General features: G+C 38.0%; 1 protein-coding gene and 1 non-coding gene across 2 annotated transcripts; both read left to right on the forward strand.

Moving 5' to 3' along the window:
* The first annotated feature begins 990 nt into the window (after nucleotides 1-990).
* Nucleotides 991-17,251, forward strand: LOC127780229 (40S ribosomal protein S9-2-like). The gene is made up of 4 exons (XM_052307161.1): nucleotides 991-1,030; nucleotides 7,998-8,129; nucleotides 16,093-16,228; nucleotides 16,945-17,251. Exons 1-4 carry the CDS (start codon nucleotides 991-993, stop codon nucleotides 17,249-17,251), a joined length of 615 nt encoding a protein of 204 aa, XP_052163121.1.
* On the forward strand, nucleotides 16,356-16,437 carry LOC127781013 (small nucleolar RNA Z161/Z228). Its single transcript, XR_008018902.1, has one exon. It is a non-coding gene; the product is annotated as a small nucleolar RNA Z161/Z228 (small nucleolar RNA).
* Nucleotides 17,252-22,153: the final 4,902 nt, after the last annotated feature.

Consider the following 22,153-nt stretch of genomic DNA (forward strand, 5'->3'; position numbering starts at 1 on the left):
GTCATCTAAAAAATTGGAGAGCCAAATTTACCTTTTACTCCAACAGTCTCTCCATTCACATTCTCCAATTTAACATTAGGTCCCACAAGTAAGTCTCTCTTCCTCCTCCTCCTTTCTTCTCCCATGCCAAATCCTATCCCGGCAGCAGCGGCGGTGGAGGGCTGGAGGCTCGCGATGACGAGACCTGGGGCGCGGAGGACGGCGGCAGTCACGGAGGGCGGCGGTCACGGAGGCTCGCGACGACGATGACCTGGGCCGCGGAGGGCCGCGGTCGCGGCCAGGGACTGCGCAGAGGGCTGCGGTCGAGGCCGGCGATGGCGCGGAAGGCGGCGGTCACGGCGGCCGGGGACCGCGCGGAGGGCCGCGGTCGAGGGCAGCGGTCGCGGCAGCCGGGGACCACGCGGGGGGCCGCGGTCGAGGGCGGCGACGGCGCGGAGGGCGGCGGCCGGCGACGGCGCGGAGGACGGCGGTCGCGGCCGGCGACGGCCTAGCCAACACGAGAGACAAACGGACGACTGACGAGGCGAGATTGGTGTGGACGAGGAGATGGAGGAGGAAAGTGGGTGGGTCCCACGGTTGGCTAGTGACTTTTGGCTGGCCAAATTTGGCTAGTGGGGGGAGGGTTTTGGCCAGCCAAATGGCTTAGCCATCTGGTTGGAGAGGCTGTTGGATAAACTTTTTTGGTTGAAATGGCTAAAATTCAACTTAGAGAGTCACTTGAAGAGACTGTTAGAGATGCTCTTAGTAGTTAAAGCTCCAAATCACCACGACGACAGGAGAAAGCTAACGAACCATGGCTACAGTTCTCTTTTGTCTTCCTTGCACAAACGAACTAGTGCAATTGTGCCTCCGGTAGGCCATCTGTGATAGCTGTACTTCGTTGTTCGTGTACTCTCCAAGACCAAGCAAATAGACTACATCATTGTTTATTCTTTTTCCTCTCGATTTGTGTTGTTATCCTGCATCTATATATATCTCCTGACGACTCCCATGCCGAAGAAAATCGGAGGAAGAGGAAGAAGGCGGGAAGGTATGCATGATGCGTCCTTCCGGTGATCGATGGTAGGAGGTAAGTAAAAATGCATAGCTTTTTGGTTCTTCAGGTTTAAAATGATGGGAGCTTATTAGAGACGAGGCAGAGCATAGAGGAGTAAAGATAAGTGATGCATTTAATTTGGCATGTGCCGATATGGCTAGGTGTATTGCTCCCTCTGTCCCATTTTAAGTGTACCATAAGTTTCTGTGTCCAACGTTTAACCGTCCATTTTATTTAAAAAAATTATGATTTTTTTAAAAATTAAGTCATACATATTTGAAAAATTTATGATTTTTTTAAAAAATTAAGTTATACATAAATTACTATTTATATTTTATTATCTAATAATAATAAAAATATTAATCATAAAAAAATTTCAAATAAGACGGACGGTTAAACGTTGGGCATCCAAACCCACAGAGAGTACTCTTACTACACTCCACTAGCTGGATTAGGTATGGAGATCAGTTAGTACTCTTGGCGTTTTGGACAGTGACATGGTCTTAAAAAAACAATTTTGACCACTATTTTTTATAACAATATATATAAAAATATAAATAAATATATGATTTTATCAAGGTATTTTGTAAGACAAATATTTTATATGTTATTTATAGTCAAAGTTTTTAAAGTTTGATAATAGACTCATTCAAAACGACAAAAACAACAAGTATTATTAAGCCAGCGGGAAACGACGAAAACGATAAGTATTATTAAGCCAGAGGGAGTATTCATCCACCTGTGAGTAGGCTGCATGTCGATCTGAGCTTCTGTTTAACTGAGTGAACTTGTGGGAACTAACATGGATTTAGGTGGGTTTTAAACTCTGTGGCACTTCCAAAATCGCCATAGAAGGTTAAAGGTTTATACAGCACGCAAGAAAAGTTTACTCAGACAAATTTTCTTCACACATTCATGATAATTTCAAACAACGTCTAGATATGATCCGAAATTAAAGGTGGCTGGACAATTGGGAAGTCATCAGGAACCTCCAAATCTTAATAGTTTCCCGTAGTCTCAGGAGTATCATTACATGAGACTAGTCTTTCAGAGAGCGAACAAACCATGGCTGTGTGAACTTTGTTTCCTCCTCTTGTCTGTAAAAATTAAAAAAACAAATTAATGTCTCAGGTACACTAGTGTCTCTGCATTTGTATCTCCGGTAGCTAGCCACACGGACGATTGCACTCATACTTCCGTCATGAATCGCTTCGCGGAGAAAGAAAATTGATCGAAGCATTGCTTATTCTACCTTGCTCGTAGGCTTTAATGTATTTGTGTATTTTTATCTCCTGACACCAGTACACCACCCATGCCGGTCGAAACAGTGGGTTTCACTAATGAGCTATACCCAAGAAGAAGAAGAAGAAGAAGAGGAGAAAGAGAAAGAAGATGGAAAGCATGCATGATACATCCTCCCAGTGGAGGGATAAGAAAGTAAAGTGGAAATGCCATATGACACTGGCGGAGGCAGGAATTTAAACCTGTGGGGTCATACTAGTAGTTTGTATTTAAGTGGGGTCATTTCTCTTTATTGTTTTGGATTTATACATAAAAATTAAGGTTTATATAGGATGTTTTTCAAAAAGTTATAGGGTCAGCCAACCCCACAGAAATGACCTAAATCTGCCACTGCCGTATGAATATCTGAAGAAAGAGGTGAGATGAGGAGTTGAGAAGAGGTAGTGCAATTGCGGCTAGAGAATTGAAGTCATATAATACATGTGGTGGAATACTATATGTATTATATGATGGCCGAAGGGATATTTTCTGACGAAGCAATAAGCATCCATGAGTGGTGTTAAACAAATAACTTGCAACTTTTAGACGCACGCACACATCACGGCTATGAACTTTGTTGTGTGTGCTGCTGCCAGGAACATCTCCTGGTGCATTCTCGTCTCAGGCTCAGGCAATGGTAGTCGTACTTGTTCCAGTAGACTCCCGGCGAAATCCAACAAATCACAGCACTGTTTATCTATCTACTACTGATGTTCGACATGATCCTGCATCTCTATCTCCTGACACCTCCCGTGCCGATCGAGACCAAGAGGGTTTTTTTTTTTTTGCTGACGAGCTACCCAAAGAACGAATAGGATGACGATCGAAGAAGATGAGGAATAGGCAAGTGAATTGGCTGTGTACGTATGTAGATATCAGCTGGTTCAGGTTTAAAATGATGGGAGCAACAGTTGAAAGATGAGCCAGAGAAGAGAGGTGTAAACAGTCTGGATTAGGTGTAAGGAGTTAAAACTGCAAAATAGCATTAATTATGTATCACTCCCTCCATCCCATTTTAATTGTAATCATAAGTTTACATGTCCAACTTTTAACCATCCGTCCTATTTGAAAAAAAAATTAAGAATTAAGTCATGCATAAAGTACTATTCAAATTTTATCATCTAATAACTATAAAAATACTAATCATAGGGAGTACTCTTACCACTACAAGAATCTATTTAATCTGTGATGAAATTTGACGAAATTTTCGTGATGTTTTCAGAGATCGTCACGGATATGCAACTATGGATACAAGGCCCATAATCCGTGACAGTTTATCGATTTCGTCATAAACCGGCCCAAAACCTGTGACGTTATAGCAATTTCGTCGCGATTTAAATACTTCAAAACCATATAAGAGATATGTAAATTTTATTAACAATATACTATTATTTTATCGGATGAAGAAATGACCAAAATAAAAGTTATAGATATTGATGAGTTATACAACTTTGATGTTGATGACTTTTTCAGTTGAAATCATTTAGTATTTGAAAATGTTGTTTGCAGTTGTCATAATTTGAAATTCAAATTCAAATTATTGAAACAGAGTCATATACCAAAATGACCAAAACAAAAGTTGTAGATATTGATGATTTATACAACTTTGTTGTTGATGACTTTTTCAGTTGAAATCATTTAGTATTTGAAAATATTGTTTGAAATTGTCATAATTTGAAATTCAAATTCAAATTATTGAAACAAAGTTATATAGCAAAATGATCAATACAAAAGTTGTAGATATTGATGATTTATATAACTTTGTTGTTGATGATTTTTTCAGTTGAAATTACTTAGTATTTGAAAATGTTGTTTGCACTTGTCATAATTTGAAATTCTAATTCAAATCATTGAAAATAAGTCATATAGCAAAATGACCAAAACAAAAGTTTTAGATATTGATGATTTATATAATTTTGTTGTTGATGACTTTTTCAGTTGAAATCGTTTATTATTTGAAAATATTGTTTGAAGTTGTCCTAATTTGAAATTCAAATTTTATATAGGTCAATTAAACTCAGATGGAGAAATAACCAAAATAAAATTAGTAGATATCAATAATTTATACAACTTTGTTTTTGACAAATTTTTCACATAAGTTCATTTAATAAGATAAAATTCTATTCGAAGGTTTAACATTTTGAAATTAATTGAAAGAAGGGAGGAGAAATGAACTTCTCGGAGAGGGATGAGCAAAAGGGCTGGCCCGTAACAGGCCTTTTGCTTCTCCCTCGCCGAGAAATCCATTTTGCGTCCCTCCTTTCAATTAATTTCAAAATATTAAACATTCGAATCGAATTTTATCATACTAAATGAACTTTTTTGAAACAATTGTCAAATACAAAGTTGTATAACTTATTGATATCTACCTATGTTATTTTGGTTATTTCTCCATCTGAGTTTGATTGACCTATATAAAATTTGAATTTCAAATTATGACAAATTCAAATAACATTTTAAAATAATAAATGACTTCAACTAAAAAAGTCATCAACAACAAAAATTGTATTACTCATCAATACCTACAACTTTTGTTTTGGTCATTTTGCTATATGATTTTGTTTCAATAATTTAAATTTGAATTTCAAATTATGACAACTTCAAACAACATTTACAAGTACTAAATGATTTCAACTAAAAATGTCATCAACAACAAAGTTGTATAACTCATTAATATCTATAACTTTTATTTTGGTCATTTCTTCATCCGACAAAACGATTTGTAACATTGTTCACAAAATGTACTTATCTCTTGTATAGTTTATAAGATATATGAGAGATATGTACATTTTGTGAACAATGTTACAAATCGTTTTGTCGGATGAAGAAATGACCCAAATAAAAGTTATAGACCTTGATAAGTTATACCACTTTGCTATTAATGATATTTTCAGTTAAAATCATTTAGTACTTGTAAATGTTGTTTGAAGTTGTCATAATTTGCATTTCAAATTCATACTGTTCAAACAAATTCATATAGAAAAGTGACCAAAACAAAAGTTATAAATCGTGATAAGTTATATAACTTTGTTGTTGATGACTTTTTCAGTTGAAATTATTTAGTATTTGGAAATGTTGTTTGAAGTTGTCATAATTTGAAATTCAAATTCAAATTATTGAAACAAAGTAATATGGCAAAATAACCAAAACAAACGTTGTAGATATTGATGATTTATACAACTTTGTTGTTGATGACTTTTTCATTTGAAATTATTTAGTATTTTAAAATATTATTTGATGTTGTCATAATTTGATATTCAAATTTTATATAGTTCAATCAAACTCGGATGGAGAAATGACAAAAAGAATAATGGTAGATCTAAATGAGTTCTATAACTTTGTTTTTTTACAGCTTTTTCATATGAGTTCATTTAGTATGATTTGTGTGTGTTACCTCACAATGGTATATAATAAAAAAGAAAAAAAAAAGGTTAAACAGAGAAGGAATGAAACAAGGCCTGTTATGGGCCAGCCCATTTTGCTTCTCCCTCGCCGAGAAGTCCATTTTGCCTCCCTCCTTTCCATTAATTTCAAAATATTAAAATTTCGAATCGAATTTTATCATACTAAATGAACTTATGTGAAAATGTTGTCAAAAACAAAGTTGTATAACTTATTAATATCTACCTATTTTATTTTGGTTATTTCTCCATCTGAGTTTGATTGACCTATATAAAATTTGAATTTCAAATTATGACAATTTCAAATAACATTTTAAAATACTAAATAATTTCAACTGAAAAAGTCATCAACAATAAAGTTATATTACTCATAAATATCTATAACTTTTGTTTTGGTCATTTTGTCATATGACTTTGTTTCAATAATTTGAATTTGAATTTCGAATTATGATAACTTCAAACAACATTTTCAAATACTAAATGATTTCAACTGAAAAAGTCATCAGTAACAAAGTTGTATAACTCATCAATATCTATAACTTTTATTTTGGTCATTTTTTCATCTGACAAAGTAATAGTAACATTGTTCACAAAATTTACATATCTCTCGATCTTGATGATTTATACCACTTTGTTATTGATTACTTTTTTAGTTGAAATCATTTAGTACTTGTAAATATTATTTGAAGTTGTCATAATTTGAAATTCAAATTCATACTGTTCAAAATAAAGTCATATAGAAAAATGACCAAAACAAATGTTGTAAATCTTGATAAGTTATACAACTTTGTTGTTGATGACTTTTTCAGTTGAAATCATTTAGTATTTAATAATGTTGTTTGAAGTTGTCATAAATTGAAATTCAAATTTTATATAGTTCAATCAAACTCGGATGGAGAAATGACCAAAAGAAAAATGATAGATCTAAATGAGTTCTACAACTTTTTCATACGGGTTGATTTAATGCCATAAAAATTGATTTAAAATTTGCAATAAAAATTTTCTCTCCTCATCACTTCAAAATATTTCCCCCCATATTTTCCCCTTCTTTCAGTGTGGTGGGTGGAAGACCTAAATTTCAACGTGAAATGACCATTTTGTCAAGATATTTTTAGTGCTAACTCCGGATACACCATCGGTACTTTTGTAAAATCGCATCAGCTATTGCTTCAACAGCACTGGTTCCCTAACCCTAGCCGATCCAATTCAGATAAGCCTCCATCCATCCCCTTCGTCGCCAGCTCGCCGCCACATCCATAACATCCACCCGCTCCTCCTTCTCCGCCGCTGCTGACGTGGCCCCGACGACGACGATGAGTGGGCGCCGACCCCGACGCTCAGGCTGCCCCCTCCGCGGCGGCACCGACCCTGACGACGATGACGCCGACCCCGACGATGACGACGAGTGGGCGGCGACGCGAACCTCATCCCGCCCAGATCCGCCGCCACCGGCCTCGGGAGCGACGGATCTACCACCACCGACGCTCCCGGGCCTAGGGCGCCGCCGACGGAATCAATCGGCAGCCGCCAGCTTCTACCGCAACTGTAAGATCACCGCATCACCCCTCACCTCACCTCCCCTCCCCTCTACTGCTCCTGCTCTTGATTGATTCCGTCGCGCGCCCTTTGATTTGGGGGTTACTGCGTCCGTGCGTGCTACCGCTTGCGCCCCATGAGTTCTTGTTTTGTTGTTGCTTGCGTTGTTGTGCCTCCCTTTTGAACCATGAATGGCGTGGATTAGCGCGTTGGTTAGAGTGGGTGGGGAAAGATGTTGGCTGAAAGATTTAGCTTGTATATCGTTCTAGGTGCTGTGCATTCGATTTAGTGGTCTCGTGGTATCCTAGTTCTGATTCATGGCAGTCCTGCTTGTTTGTCCGTGTTTGGATTGTTTAGGGTTACTTCCTCTATTGATCATGTTGTTCATTCTAGGTTTTGAAACATATGATATTTCTAGTAGTCCTGTGTAGTATTTTGGAAATATGATTTGAGATAGGTATTTGATCCTGCTCATTAGGTTAAATTGATGTCAATTTTTTTGCCTAGGGTTAACTGAAAAGAAGTGGCATTACCGAACTGAAATTGTTTGCATAGCCTTATATACAATGTTTTGCAGTAAAAAAAATGGTCGACAGCAGTACACCAGCAGATCTGGGCATCTGTCCTTGGTGTGCTGTTGTAGGGTAGCTTCTTCCTTCTTGATTTTGCTGCATTTCTGTTTTCAGAGCTAGAAAAGAGCAAAGTTTTGTATATATAATTGATTACTACTACCTCTGTTTCAGGATATGCATTGAGCCATATCCGTAATGCTGCAAGGCATTTACTTACACTTGATGAGAAGAACCCACGTCGTATCTTTGAGGGTGAGGCACTGCTCCGCCGCATGAACCGCTATGGGCTTCTCACAGAGGGTCAGAACAAGCTTGATTGTAGGATCGAATCACAAGAACTAAGCCAACCAGAGAGGGGGGGGGGGGGGGTGAATAGTTGGTATACCCAAAAACCGAAAATTTTTAGCGGAAATAAAAGTTACCCTCGAAATCGATGGATCGCGGTCTGACCGAAGTTGTTGCGTCGGTCTGACCGCCTGATGAACGTCGGTTTGACCGATGTAGATTGATCGGTCTAACCGCCGAGATCGCCTGCAGCCGACTCCTGTCGCTGCTAGTCTGACTGCGTGTACCCGCGGTCTGACCGCCGCGATGCCGCCGGTCTGACCGCCGGTGTATCGCCGGTTAGACCGCCGAAACCCGGTGAAACACAAATCGAATAACTCTTAAAGTAGATGACGGCTTTATTGATTCTCTCTGTGTTTACATAGTGCACCAACAGCACTCCTTACAAAAATTTCGACTAAACTCGAAACCCTAACTCAAAACTCAACTCAATTGCTCTCTAAAACGATACCGGGAAGCCTCACGCTCCCCTCTATTTATACATGAGGTAGGCAGCCTAAAGCCACGAACCAAACTCATACTAGGAGTCCTAAACACCTTAGGAAACCCTCTAGTACAAGAAAGAAACTTTACATAACCAATCGTACCAAATTTAGACTCCTTCCAAATTCGACTCCGCATCCCATACGCACACAATAACTCCATCGTATGCTATATGGAATCTCCATCAACCACGTGCATCAACTCTAGCCTAAGTATCCCGTATGATCTCTGACCACCACGGACGTCGTCTTATCCCCAAGCAGACTTCCGGTCCATCACCGCAAATACTCTCCCAAGACATCGAGTCACCTACACATGGAATAAACAAAGAAACAATATTCCGAGACCAAGCTATCTCCAACTTGACTCATTAGCAGCAAACAATAGTATTTCATATGTATAGTATCCATCTAGAAGTCATAATCATGAAATAAACTCGGATATCCAAACAAACAACCTGAAACCAAAACCGACACAGTGTTGGCCGGTCAAACCGTGGGCTGCGCCGGTCTGACCGCGCATTACACGCCGGTCTGACTGGCTACCAAAGCCCGGTCTGACCGGTCACATAAAATAATAAATCCTGCAATCACCTGTGAAATCCAATCATCTTCAAAACAACTTCGTGAATAGATTCCAAATAACAAAACCAATAATCTCCAATGCTCAATTGTTCATCACAGAATAATAATCAAAAACACCTTTGATTTTACAGTCTCCCCCTTGATGAACACATTGGCAAACTTATAAAAATGTTTTGTTGTTTGATAAAAAGCACACTTCGTACAAATAATATACACATCGTGCTCAAAAATCCGCACACTTCGTACAAATGTACACATCGTGCTCACACTTCGTACAAATGTACACATCGTGCTCAAAAATCCAAAAGAAAACTTCTCCCCCTTTTTAAAAGAAAGAAATTCCCAATTGAACATGCTCACCTTGCTTAAAAAATTTTTCACATTACTTCTCCCCCTTTTGACAATGATTTCATCAAGCATAGGAATTATGTTCATTAATGTTCAAGAGCTTAGCTTACATATAGCATATCATGTCATGTGTTGCAATAAAAAAAAGATAAACCCATCTATAATATAACAAGCATGCATTAAAGTATAACCATGAACCAAAGATTTTACAATTAAGCTTGAATCAACAATCAAAATTCATGATTTCATATGATTTATAATGCAACATCTTAACAAGCACATAGGTTGAAGAATAAACACTAAACACATATACCTTTTGCATTTATCACTCTTTCTCAAATAAACTTTAGCACAAAATAACCAAGAGAATTTTTTTTATAACTTTTTCTTTTCTTGAGCCTTTTTGCTCATATTTTTCTCTTTTATTCCGGGTACGTCCCTGTCGTCAAGACTGTTTCCAGGGATTCGACACCCATTATTTTTCTCATATCGAATACGTCCTCGTCGTCAAGACTGTTTCCAAGGATTCGGTATTCATTTTTCTCATATTTTTATTCTCCTTTTAACAATGAGCAACTAAAGTTATTTGAGGAATAACAAGTCAATAAAGCATATATATATAGAGCATTTATAGATCAAACCAAATGCTAGCATCAACATTGCATATTTTCTTAATTCAAGTGTAGAATTTAAGTGTCATGCATCATCTCCCTTAAGAGCAAAATCTAAATCTCATGAAAAGACTAGAATACATCCAAGCTATGCTAGAGACAAATAAACCTTCAAAGTATTGCTAGCATGCACAAGAAAATACCATATGCATAAACAAAGCTCTCATTTATCATTTTTTCTCATTGTCATATTATTGCTTGATAAAACCATGAGGTACAAACTCCCCCTCAACCCATACCAAAAGGATGAATTATGCCCAATTCACCACGAAGAAAAGCAAATCGAGTAGAATCCAAAGGTTTAGTGAAAATATCAGCAATTTGCAACTTGGTGTTCAAAAACTGCAATTCAACATCTCCCTTCTCAACATGATCCCTCAAAAAGTGAAAACGTATATCAATGTGCTTTGTGCGTGAGTGTTGAACATAATTCTTAGCAATATTGATAGCACTAGTATTATCACAAAAGAGAGGTACTTTCTCAAAAGTAAGACCATAATCTTTCAAAGTAGATAAGCAGCAACAACATATTCAGATTCAGCAGTTGATTGAGCAACACTAGATTGTTTCCTAGAAGACTATGCAATCAATGATGTACCAAGAAAATGACATGTTCCACTAGTATTTTTCCTATCAATTCTACAACCTCCAAAATCAGCATCGGAATATCCACTTAAGCATATAGAAGATAAAGTAGAATACCAAATTCCAAACTCAAGTGTATGATTCAAATACCTCATTATTTGTTTGACCGCTTGACGATGTGAAGCACGAGGAGAAGCTTGAAAGCGTGCACACAAACACACAGCAAATTGTCTGTCTGGCCTAGAAGCAGTTAGATATAACAAGGATCCAATCATTCTTCTATATTCCTTCTGATCAACAGCTTCACCATCTTCATCAGGATCCAACACAGTTGTAGAACCAATTGGTGTTGAAATTAGCTTGCAATTCTCCATCTTGAACCGTCTCAAAAGATTCTTTGTATACTTCATTTGATGTACAAAAGTACCTTGAGGTGTTTGCTTAATTTGCAATCCCAAAAAGTACGATAACTCACCCATCATGCTCATCTCAAATTCCCTGCGCATAGTCTCAGCAAAATCTATAACCAAAGCGTGAGTTGAACAACCAAAGATAATATCATCCACATAAATCTGAACAAAAAGTTGATTATTACCATGCTTAAGAACAAAAAACGTTTTGTCAACCTTTCCCATTGTAAAACCTTTCGCAAGCAAAAAATTCTTAAGCCTATCATACCATGCCCTAGGAGCTTGTTTCAAACCATACAAAGCTTTAGACAATTTAAAAACATGGTTGGGAAAATCAGGATTTTCAAAACCTGGTGGTTGTTTGACATAAACTTCTTCCTGTATAAAACCATTTAGTAAAGCACTTTTCACATCCATTTGATACAATTTAAAACCTTTTGAAGCAGCAAAAGCCAACAAAAGTCTAATTGCCTCAATTCTAGCAACAGGAGCAAAAGTTTCATCAAAATCCAAACCCTCCACCTGAGTAAAACCTTGAGCAACAAGTCTAGCTTTATTTCTCACAATCAAACCATCCTCATTTTGTTTATTTTTGAAAACCCACTTGGTTCCAATAATATTATTTCCAGAAGGTGGTTCAACTAAAGTTCAAACTTTGTTTCTCTCAAAATTTTCATGTTCTTCATGCATGGCGTTAGTCCACGATTCATTAGTTAATGCATGTGACACATCTTTGGGTTCAAAAGAAGCAACAAATGCAGAATTTGCACAAACATCATGAGTCGTTACCTTAGATCTTGTAGTCCACTCACCTATATTACCAATAATTTGTTCCCGGCGGATGTCGTCGTTGAATGTGCAAAGGAGCAGCAACTTCTGAAGTTGATCCACGTTCTGTATCAGTACTGGTCGAAGTAGTAATCTCCGGAGGACCATCTCGAACAACATCAACAGTACCCGAACCCGACGACCCTAGCCGGTCCGACCGCTCCTCATGAGCTGGTCTGACCGGAGGTGTGCCGGCGGTCTGACCGGCCTGGCGCTCGGTCTGACCGGCCGAGCCGACCTCGTCGTCGTAGTCGTCGTCGCTCTCGTCTTCAAAAATACGACCATCCTCCCCCTGAACCTGTGACAGTGTACCTGAAATATCGGGTCTAGTACCTGGACTAGCCTCATCAAAAGAAACTTCACAAGTCTCCACGATTTTGTTAGTCCCCAAAATAAGTACACGATAGCCACGAGTATGTGCGGGGTAACCAAGAAACAATCCATCAGTAGAACGTGCCTCAAACTTATCCAAATTTCCAGATTTCAAGACAAAGCACTTGCAACCAAAAACGCGCAATTGTGAAACTTTGGGTTGATGTCCAAATCGAAGTTCATAAGAAGTTTTTCCAAGTTTAGATCTCAAGAAAACTCGATTTGAAATATAACAAGCAGTGTTAATTGCCTCAGCACAAAATTTTCTAGGAGTTTTATATTCATCCAACATCGTTCTAGCCATCTCAACCAAAAAACGATTTTTCCTTTCAACAACACCGTTTTGTTGAGGAACACGAGGAGAAGAAAATTCATGTTCAAGACCTCTTTCATTGCAAAATTGTTCAAAAGAAGCATTCTTAAACTCACCACCATTATCACTTCGAATTCTTTTCAAAGAACCAGGAAATTCAAGATCCAATCGAAGAAACAAACCACGAAAGTGTTGAAAAGCTTCGTCCTTAGTTGCCATAAAGAAAACCCAAGAATATCGAGAAAAATCGTCAACAATAACCAACAGATACCACTTTCCTCCAACAGATTGCACTCTAGCTGGACCAACAGTGTCCATATGTAATAGCTGTCCTGGTGCATCCGTCATCACAAAAACAATAGGAGCATGTGAAGTAGAAACCATCTTAGCATGACGACACGGTGTACAAACCAAATCAAGATCTTTCTAAAGTTTGGGAAAACCGCGAACAAGATCCAAACCACTTAACCTAGTGAGATGATCAAAACCAACATGTCCAAGTCTACGATGCCAAAACATCACATCTTTATCAAACTTAGCAACCAAACATGTTATCACAGGTGAAACAGGATTTTCAAAATCAGCTTTAAACACTCTTCCATAGCGAGAAATATTCAACATAGAATCACCACAAGAATAAAAAACTTTACTTCCAGTTTTCTTAAAGTGAACCTCAAAATTTTCATCAACAATTTGTGAAACTGAAAGCAAATTGTACTTTAAGTCCTCAACCAAAGCTACATTCTTCAATTCAATTTACCTTAACCATACCTGTAGCGAGAACAGCACTTGTAGCAGCATCACCAAAGATAATCGATTCAGTCTTAGATGCCTTCTTTAGGGAGGGGAACCAATTTTTATCACCGGTCATGTGCCACGAACAACCGGAATCTACGATCCACACGTTCTCCTTCCTTGCCACCAAAGCCTCATTATCTTCATACTCTGTGTCAGATTCATAACGCGTCATGAAGCAAACATCGGAGATGTTCTTTCCCTTATCATCATCTCCACTTTGACCATCTACATCACTTAGTGGCTCGAAGGCGGCGCAAACTTGTTGAAAAGCCTTCCTGAGATTGTCTAGCTTCCTCCCTTGGATGAACCCTTCGACTTGTTGTTGTTGGGCTTGTTGTTGTTGGTCTTCTCACCATCTTTGTCTTCTCTTTTGCCTCTCCCAAGCTTAGGACAATGCGAACGAAGATGATCAATTGAACCACATTCAAAGCAACGATTTGGACAACCTCTTTTCCTATTCCTAGCATTATTCATAGCTCGAGCAATTCTATTAGCAACCAAAGCCAAATTCTCCTCCTCGATTTGTTCGAGTTGATCATCGGATGTGGCATTAAAAACAGCAAGAAAAGAAGACTTAGATGAAGAAGCATCAACATCCAAAGAGGAAGAAGAAGAAACCAAAGCACTCAATTTAGAATCAACCTTTCGAGAAAGAACATTCATCTCATGTGTTTTCAATTTTGTATAAAGTGAATCCAAAGTCCAAGTAGACATGTTAATAGATTCCTGAATAGATGTAACTTTCATCTCCCAAATAGATATGTCAAGACCATTCAAAAAGTGGCGAGAAATCTCAGATTGTGGATAATTTGCATCATAAGAAGAATCAATAGATCTAAGATCACTCAAAATTTTATTAAACCGAGAAAGATAGTCATCCAAAACTTCTCGAGGTTTCATCTCAAATTTAATATACTCCTTTTTGAAAAGATCACGACGAAGTTCTTTAATATTATTTGTTCCTTGATGAAAATTACTCAAAGCAGTCCAAATCTCATGAGCAGTTTGAAGATGTGCAACATGATTATAATCCGAACGAGAAATACCACTCAAAAGAATGTTGCGAGCTTTGCAATTTTGTTCAAAGTAGTTTTTTCAGCAGCAGTATTAATAGCTCCAGGAATCACATAAGGATAAGAAACTTTTCTCCAAATATCATAATCTTCAACCATAATATAAGATTGCATCCTACTACACCAATGAGAAAAATCCGTTCCATCGAAAACATGAGGCTTAGTTGAAAACCTAGCGGGAGTAGCCATGGCAAAAACTCTAGATCTATAAAAATCCAAAGAAGAAAACAAGGCTCTGATACCACTTGTAGGATCGAATCACAAGAACTAAGCCAACCAGAGGGGGGGGGGGTGAATGGTTGGTATACCAAAAACCAAAAACTTTTAGCGGAGATAAAAGTTACCCTCGAAGTCGATGGGTCGTGGTCTGACCGAAGTTGTTGCGTCGGTCTGACCGCCTGATGAACGTTGGTCTGACCGATGTAGATCGATCGGTCTAACCACCGAGATCGCCTGCCGCCGACTCCTATCGCCGCTGGTCTGACCGCTGTGTACCCGCCGGTCTGACCGCCACAATGCCGCCGGTCTGACAGCTGGTGTATCGCCGGTTAGACCACTGAAACCCGGTGAAACACAAATCAAAGAACTCTTAAAGTGGATAACGACTTTATTGATTCTCTCTGTGTTTACAAAGTGCACCAACAGCACTCCTTACAAAAATTTCGACTAAACTCGAAACCCTAACTCAAAACTCAACTCAATTGCTCTCTAAAACGATACCGGGAAGCCTCACGCTCCCCCTCTATTTATACATGAGGTAGCAGCCTAAAGCCACGAACCAAACTCATACTAGGAGTCCTAAACACCTTAGGAACCCTAGTACAAGAAAGAAACTTTAGATAACCAATCGTACCAAATTTGGACTCCTTCCGAATTTGACTCCGCATCCCATACGCACACAATAACTCCATCGTATGACATATGGAATCTCCATCAACCACGTGCATCAACTCTAGCCTAAGTATACCGTATGATCTCTAACCACCACGGACGTTGTCTTATTCCCAAGCCGACTCCCGGTCCATCACCGCAAATACTCTCCCAAGACATCAAGTCACCTACACATGGAATAAACAAAGAAACCATATTCCGAGACCAAGCTATCTCCAACTTGACTCATTAGCAGCAAACAATAGTATTACATACGTATAGTATCCATCTAGAAGTCATAATCATGAAATAAACTCGGATATCCAAACAAACAACCCGAAACCGAAACCGACACAGTGTCGGCCGGTCAGACCGGCGTGTAATGCGCGGTCAAACAGCGCATTACACGCCGGTCTGACCGGCTACCAGAGCCCGGTCTGACCGGTCACATAAAATGATAAATCCTGCGATCACCTGTGAAATCCAATCATCTCCAAAACCACTTCATGAATAGATTCCAAATAACAGAACCAATAATCTCCAATGCCCAATTGTTCATCACAGAATAATAATAAAAAACACCTTTGATTTTACATTGATTACGTCCTTGCTCTTACTGCTGTGAACTTCCTTGCAAGGCGTCTCCAGACCCTTGTCTTCAAGGCTGGCATGGCCAAGTCCATTCACCATGCTCGTGTCTTGATCAGGCAACGCCACATCAGGTGTGCTTCTGTGTTCCTTGTTTGTAATATTTTGTTTTATCAGTACTGTCATTATACCTAGCTTTAATAACTGCATGTTGATCTGGAAACTTGAATGAATCTGCTCTCTTTAAATTTACAAAATAATGGGCCTAATGATGAGAATATGTAAATTATCTCACAACGGTCTGCTGAGAATTCCTTGATGTGAGAAATATTCTCTGAAGCCCTTTTCTGCATAAGATACTCGTGATGCAATTAATTCCATCTATGTGCTTTTCTGCATTAGGTTAACAACCATGTTGATTACATTGTGGTTTGGTGAGTAGATGAAAGCATGAAACATAAAATCTTATGTAGTGTGGTAACTCAATCAGGCTAGGCAATGCAATTGCTTTGAGATGATCTATTGGTTGCTGATGCTTTCCTTCAAACGAGAAAACCAGTGTTTACCCTGTTCACACATATGATCGATGCCCCTCTATTGTTCTTTCACCCAAATTTGTGGATTCTACCTTTTATTTCAATATTTCAGCTGTTACCTACATACAATGAAATCTTCCTAAGCTGTTTGGATTTTCCTTCTGAGAAATTTATGTCAAACTGCAGATGTGTCTCACCAATAAGAACATAGTTCATTTGATTTATAGCTGTGTAGCTTTTCAGTTTTTCTTGTTATCTATTATTGAACTCTTGAACAAGTGATGGATGATTTACTTTATCAAACCACATTGCAGGGTTGGTAGGCAAATCGTCAACGTCCCATCTTTCATGGTGAGGCTTGAGTCTGAAAAGCACATCGACTTCTCACTGACAAGCCCATTTGGAGGTGGCCCCCCTGGCAGAGTGAAGAGAAAGAACATGAAGAAGGCTAGCAGCGGTGGCGATGGTGGTGGTGATAAGGATGAGAGTGAGGGAAGGAATGAGACTATCTTTGAATCTGAGATGAACTATTGTTTGAATTCTGTGGTATTCTTATTGTATCTGTTATTAGTTGAATCTGAGATGGTATCTGTTATTTGGTTTGTATCTAAAATGGTATGAGATTGTATTGAATTTGGTGGGCTCAAATTTAATGGGCCTGTTTAGTGTGCTTTGAAAAATGAGCCAGTTTTGAAATGTGCAGCTTATTTTAAAATGGGCCAGTTTTAAAAAAACATGTGCCACCATTAAATAATTAATGGACCAATGTAAAAAATTAATGGGCCGTTAGAAAAAATAATGGGCTGTTAAAGAAATAATGGGCCATATAAAAAAAATTTGCTGACATCAGCTGCCACGTCATCACACATGCCACGTCATCAATCACGTGTCAAAATGACCACGTCACCTGCCATGTTGGCCGCCACGTGGCAACCATCTGTGACGTTCAATTTCGTCACAAAGGTTGGGCCTGGGCTAGACTACACGAGCCCATAAGCGTTTTATGACGGTTAAAAACGTCATAGATTGTACTGATCCGTGACCATTTCGGAGAAAAGGTCGACAGATTTAATCTGTGACGCTCAATAGATGACGATAAGTATAATCGTCACAGACAAATTCCTGTGACGAATTTTCAGTGATCCATTACGATTTTTTTCGTCATAGATTAAATAGATTCTTGTAGTGTACTCCACTCCACTAGCTGGATTAGCTTTGGAGATTAGTTAGTATTCTTATCGTTTTGGGCAGGGACACATTCTTGAAGAAAACAACTTTGACCACTATTTGTTATAACAATATATATATAAATATCAATAAATATATGATTTTATCGAGATAATAACAAAAGCAACTTTACAAAACCATCTTAGGAGTTATGTTAAAATGAAAATGATTAGTTGGAGAGATTGGATGTCACGTTTTAATATTTAGGGTGCTAGACGATGACTTTGAATCGAAGTTTGGGGGTGGCATATGAACTTTTTCCTTTTTTTCTCCCTCAGTTCCCTTTGTTTCTTCTTTTTGGTGGGTATTTTATGGAAAGGGCTACAAATCAGACGTCCGATGTTGTAAAAAAATCGGACGATCAAAGTTAACCATTGGTGCAACATTTAGTTATATATGGTGAAACAAAATCAACATATGAAACATATAGAAATTTTGTGAAACACAACGAAAACACATGGTAAAACATATTTTGGTATCACGTATGAAACATTAAGTTATTATTTAAATATATGTTTTTCTTCCATCGGAATATAATCATGTGATATCTTATTGTAAAGATTTAATTATAGCGAATTCAATGGTGTGATTGAATCGTTCATCGGATAAGTAGTTTAGAAGGAATTTTTTTTAGGATCACTAAATACATGCATGGTGTGGGGAGAAAGCTAATATAATGCTAGTAGAAAGAGGAGGGGCGTGAGCATACCATACTTTTTCGGTCATTGGTAAAACATTCAGTTATACGTGGTGAGATGAAAAAAAATCAGCTATTGAGACATTTTTTTATGAAACATAATGAAAACACACGTTGAAACATATTACTACTGTATCTGAAACATTAAATTTTAACGGATTGAAACATATGTTTTTCTTTCATCGGAATATAATGATGTGATATCTTGTTGTAAAAAAAATCAATTATAACAAATGTAATATGTGATCATATCACAAATTGGATAAGTAGTTCAAAAGAAAAAAATATTTTGAAAATCGTTATAGCATATATGGATGTGTGGAGTGGATAGCGAGGTAGTAGTTTGCCTGCCCGATTTTTTCTGTTGCTTCAGACGTTTGATACCAAGCATTTCCCGTATTTTATCACAATTTTTTTTGTGTGAGAGGATGGTATGGAATATTCTATGATTATGACAATTTTGATGGGTCTAAATGACTATATTATACCACAAAATATAATTTTGTTAGAACTCATTGAATTTGGATTATGACCCCAAGAGATATTTCACTAGCCATATTAGCTATTTGCCCTTCTTTACCTGATACTCCGTATTTAAATATATGACGCGATTGATTTATTCAATTAAAATTTTGAAACTTTGACCACCAATAGTTTTTAAAAATATTTAGATTCAAACATAAAAAAAATCATATGGATAGATTTTTCTTTATAACTGTTTTTTATGTTTTACATTATTATTACTATATATGTTAGGTATTATTGTTATGTTCTGATGAGGACATCACTCATTTACGCATGAGGCTACGAGGTGGAGGTCCAATTCATACCAAGTTAGAGCCCACCTCATTATCCAGGAGCAGGTCGCACTAAAATCACCGTCCAGATCCCATTCGGACTCCTTTTTTGACGGTCTACATATGTATGTAAAGCTAACTAGATTATCTTTCCAATGGGCCTGGTCTCATGTAAAATTTCCTTCTAAGTTAACGGGAATCTTCGAAACAAGAGAGTGTCCAGAATTTGTCCGGGTGCTGCGTCACTGTCAATGGGCCCGTTGTCCCGTGTATCATGTTGGAATCCAATAGGGATGGATCCAAGGGTCTTAGGTCGATTCTAAAACCTATTTAATCAGTAGCCATCATCGAATTAGGGTTGGATTTTGCTTAGATTATTTCACCGTTGCAGTTTCACTGCTTAGTTCGGTTTGTGGAACCCTAACTTGTGAGATTCATATTATATTCGCAATATATTCAGATTGCATCTACTACTCGCTCGCTTGTGTTCTTGATTCGCTTGCAGAAGATAGCCTTATCAGCGAGGTCATCCGTGTTTCAACTCACGTGATTAAGAACAAAGCGGTAGTGTAGTGATTGTGAGGGATTCGGTTATCCTGATCGGAGTCTTTTTGGATCATCAACGTTGAGTCTTCACAATCGACCTATCCAGAACCTAATGAAAGAGCAAGACCCTAATCCTCATCATATTGTAATAGATAAGTAATGGTGAAAGTACACACAAAAATACAAATTATCACCCCCAAAAATAGAAAAGAATATCTCAACACTATTATATACTCCCTCCATCTACTTTTGATAGGCATATTTCCAAATCTGAAAAAATTATTTTTGATAGACATATTTCAATCCAACAACCTATCCTCTTAATGACTTTCTCGGATTTAATTCGTGACTCTCCATTCTTCCGTATAAGATTGGTTACATGGGCATCGAGAAATGTAAAAATTATTGAATCGCTTGTTTACGACGAATAACTAGTAGCATGTTTAAATGGATGATAAGTAGAATTACTTATCCTTGGTCTGTGTGCCAAGATGAAATATAGTTATCAAAAGTAGATGGAGGAAGTATTTAAATTGGGAGGTAGTACACTGTAATACCCTGTATATTAAAAGATACTTAGGTTTTTTAGTTTGGTTGACTTATTTAAAATAAGGATGTTGACAGAAATAAATAAAAGAAAATACCTTTTGAAGTGGGCCAACATGAGAAGGCCCATAAACCCAGCCCATTAGTTCTCCCCTGAAACCTAGAGAGAGGGGAACTGAATTCCACCTCCCCTCATGGTGCCGCCACCCCTCTCCCTGGCCGGCGCCTCCTTCCTCCCCTCCTCCTGTGTTTGCATCTCTCGCCTCTACAGCAAATTGTTCTCCCTAGATCTCCACCTTCATAGCTTGGATCAAGAAGCGAAGTAGAAAAACGGAACGAGGAGGAGAGGAGTAGAAGGAGGGGTTAGACCGGAGTCTCCCCTATTGTCTTCTCACAAGTTCTCTAAAGAAACCCTAGGTGAGGCTTATCCCCTTGTTGTATCAGTTGTTCTAGCATGGCTTTAGTGCTTTAATTCGTGGTTAGGGAAGGCTAGAGAAGGAGTTTGGGTAGTTGTGGTTCGGTTTGTTGCAGTTCTGCATGTGGGCAGATTTGCAGTGCTTCAGTGTTTCGATGTTTCGGGGCTCTAAATATTATTTTCTGCAAAAGTGTATAACTAGGAAGTTGTAGGTAATGTTTGGATCTATCTTCTGACCAAAGGACGCAATTTTATATCAAGTGGTTTAGGAGATATAATGTTTTTAGTATGACTGTTGTTTTTGTGTCATAATCTGGATAGTAGTAGATTGAACTGTTTTTGGAGGGGTTAAACAGTAGAATCAGCCAGGCCGCCTATAGACAAAGTTATAGAGGTTTTTCTTAGCTTTCCATATTGGTAAAGTACACCCTGATTGGGTGAGTAGAACTCCAGTTATGGTTGTTTAGTATGGACAGTCTGAAATTCTGGACAAATTCTGAAGCCTGCTTTCAAGCACAAATTAGACCATTTTTATGGCAGAATAAAAATATGCTTTCTACATCAAAGTTGTAGGTATTGTTCCGTATATTTTCAAAATGTATATATTTTTAGTCATAGCCTTTTCATATTTCAAGATATTAAGGTTTGAAGCAGCAGTCTTATGTATAGTCTAAGCGGCATTCCTTGTTATTGAGTTTTGATGGGATGGGGCAGTAGGTTCACCTTTTTCATTGTTTTATACGCATGTTTGAATGTGTTTGCTGAGGTTTTTGTTTGTGATTAGGTGGTGGTCCATCAGATCGTGTATGATACCAATCCTTTGTTGGAGGCAAGTGCATGACGAACTAATTGTTTGATTTATGGATTGTTTACTCTATCTATTTATTTTTGATATATTTTTACGTTACAAGTAACTGCTTATGTTCATATTATTGTTCACGCCATTTAGATTTCAAGTTGATCTTATGTGTACGATGTTATTCTTGTTTTAATATTCTGGATTCTGGTTCTGCTTAAATAATTCAAGTTCCCTGCTTGCCATGGATGTGCAATATGGTTTCAATTTGGTTCTTTGATTCCGGTTTCAATTATTCAAGTACCATGTGTAGTCATGGGAGTGCAATTTGGTTCTTTATTCAAGTTCCTGTGGATAAGAGCTGATCACGCTTACTCGGTTTTGCCAACAAATGCTAGGATGTATTCACTATTGTCTGGGATGGAAACTACTATTTCAATTCATGTCTGCTCGGGATGGGAACTACTATCTTCTTTGACTTGGTGTTTGAAAATGTGTT

This window comes from Oryza glaberrima, chromosome 7 (assembly GCF_000147395.1).
Source record: "Oryza glaberrima chromosome 7, OglaRS2, whole genome shotgun sequence".
Lineage (NCBI taxonomy): Eukaryota > Viridiplantae > Streptophyta > Magnoliopsida > Poales > Poaceae > Oryza > Oryza glaberrima.

What these genes read in the sequence shown, in the direction of transcription:
- LOC127780229 (XM_052307161.1), top strand. Translation starts at nt 991, where the DNA reads ATGCCGAAGAAAATCGGAGGAAGAGGAAGAAGGCGGGAAG. An exon ending in AAGAGGAAGAAGGCGGGAAG is followed by an intron (nt 1,031 to 7,997) that starts GTATGCATGATG and finishes CCTCTGTTTCAG; the next exon opens with GATATGCATTGAGCCATATC. An exon ending in TGGGCTTCTCACAGAGGGTC is followed by an intron (nt 8,130 to 16,092) that starts AGAACAAGCTTG and finishes AAAAACACCTTT; the next exon opens with GATTTTACATTGATTACGTC.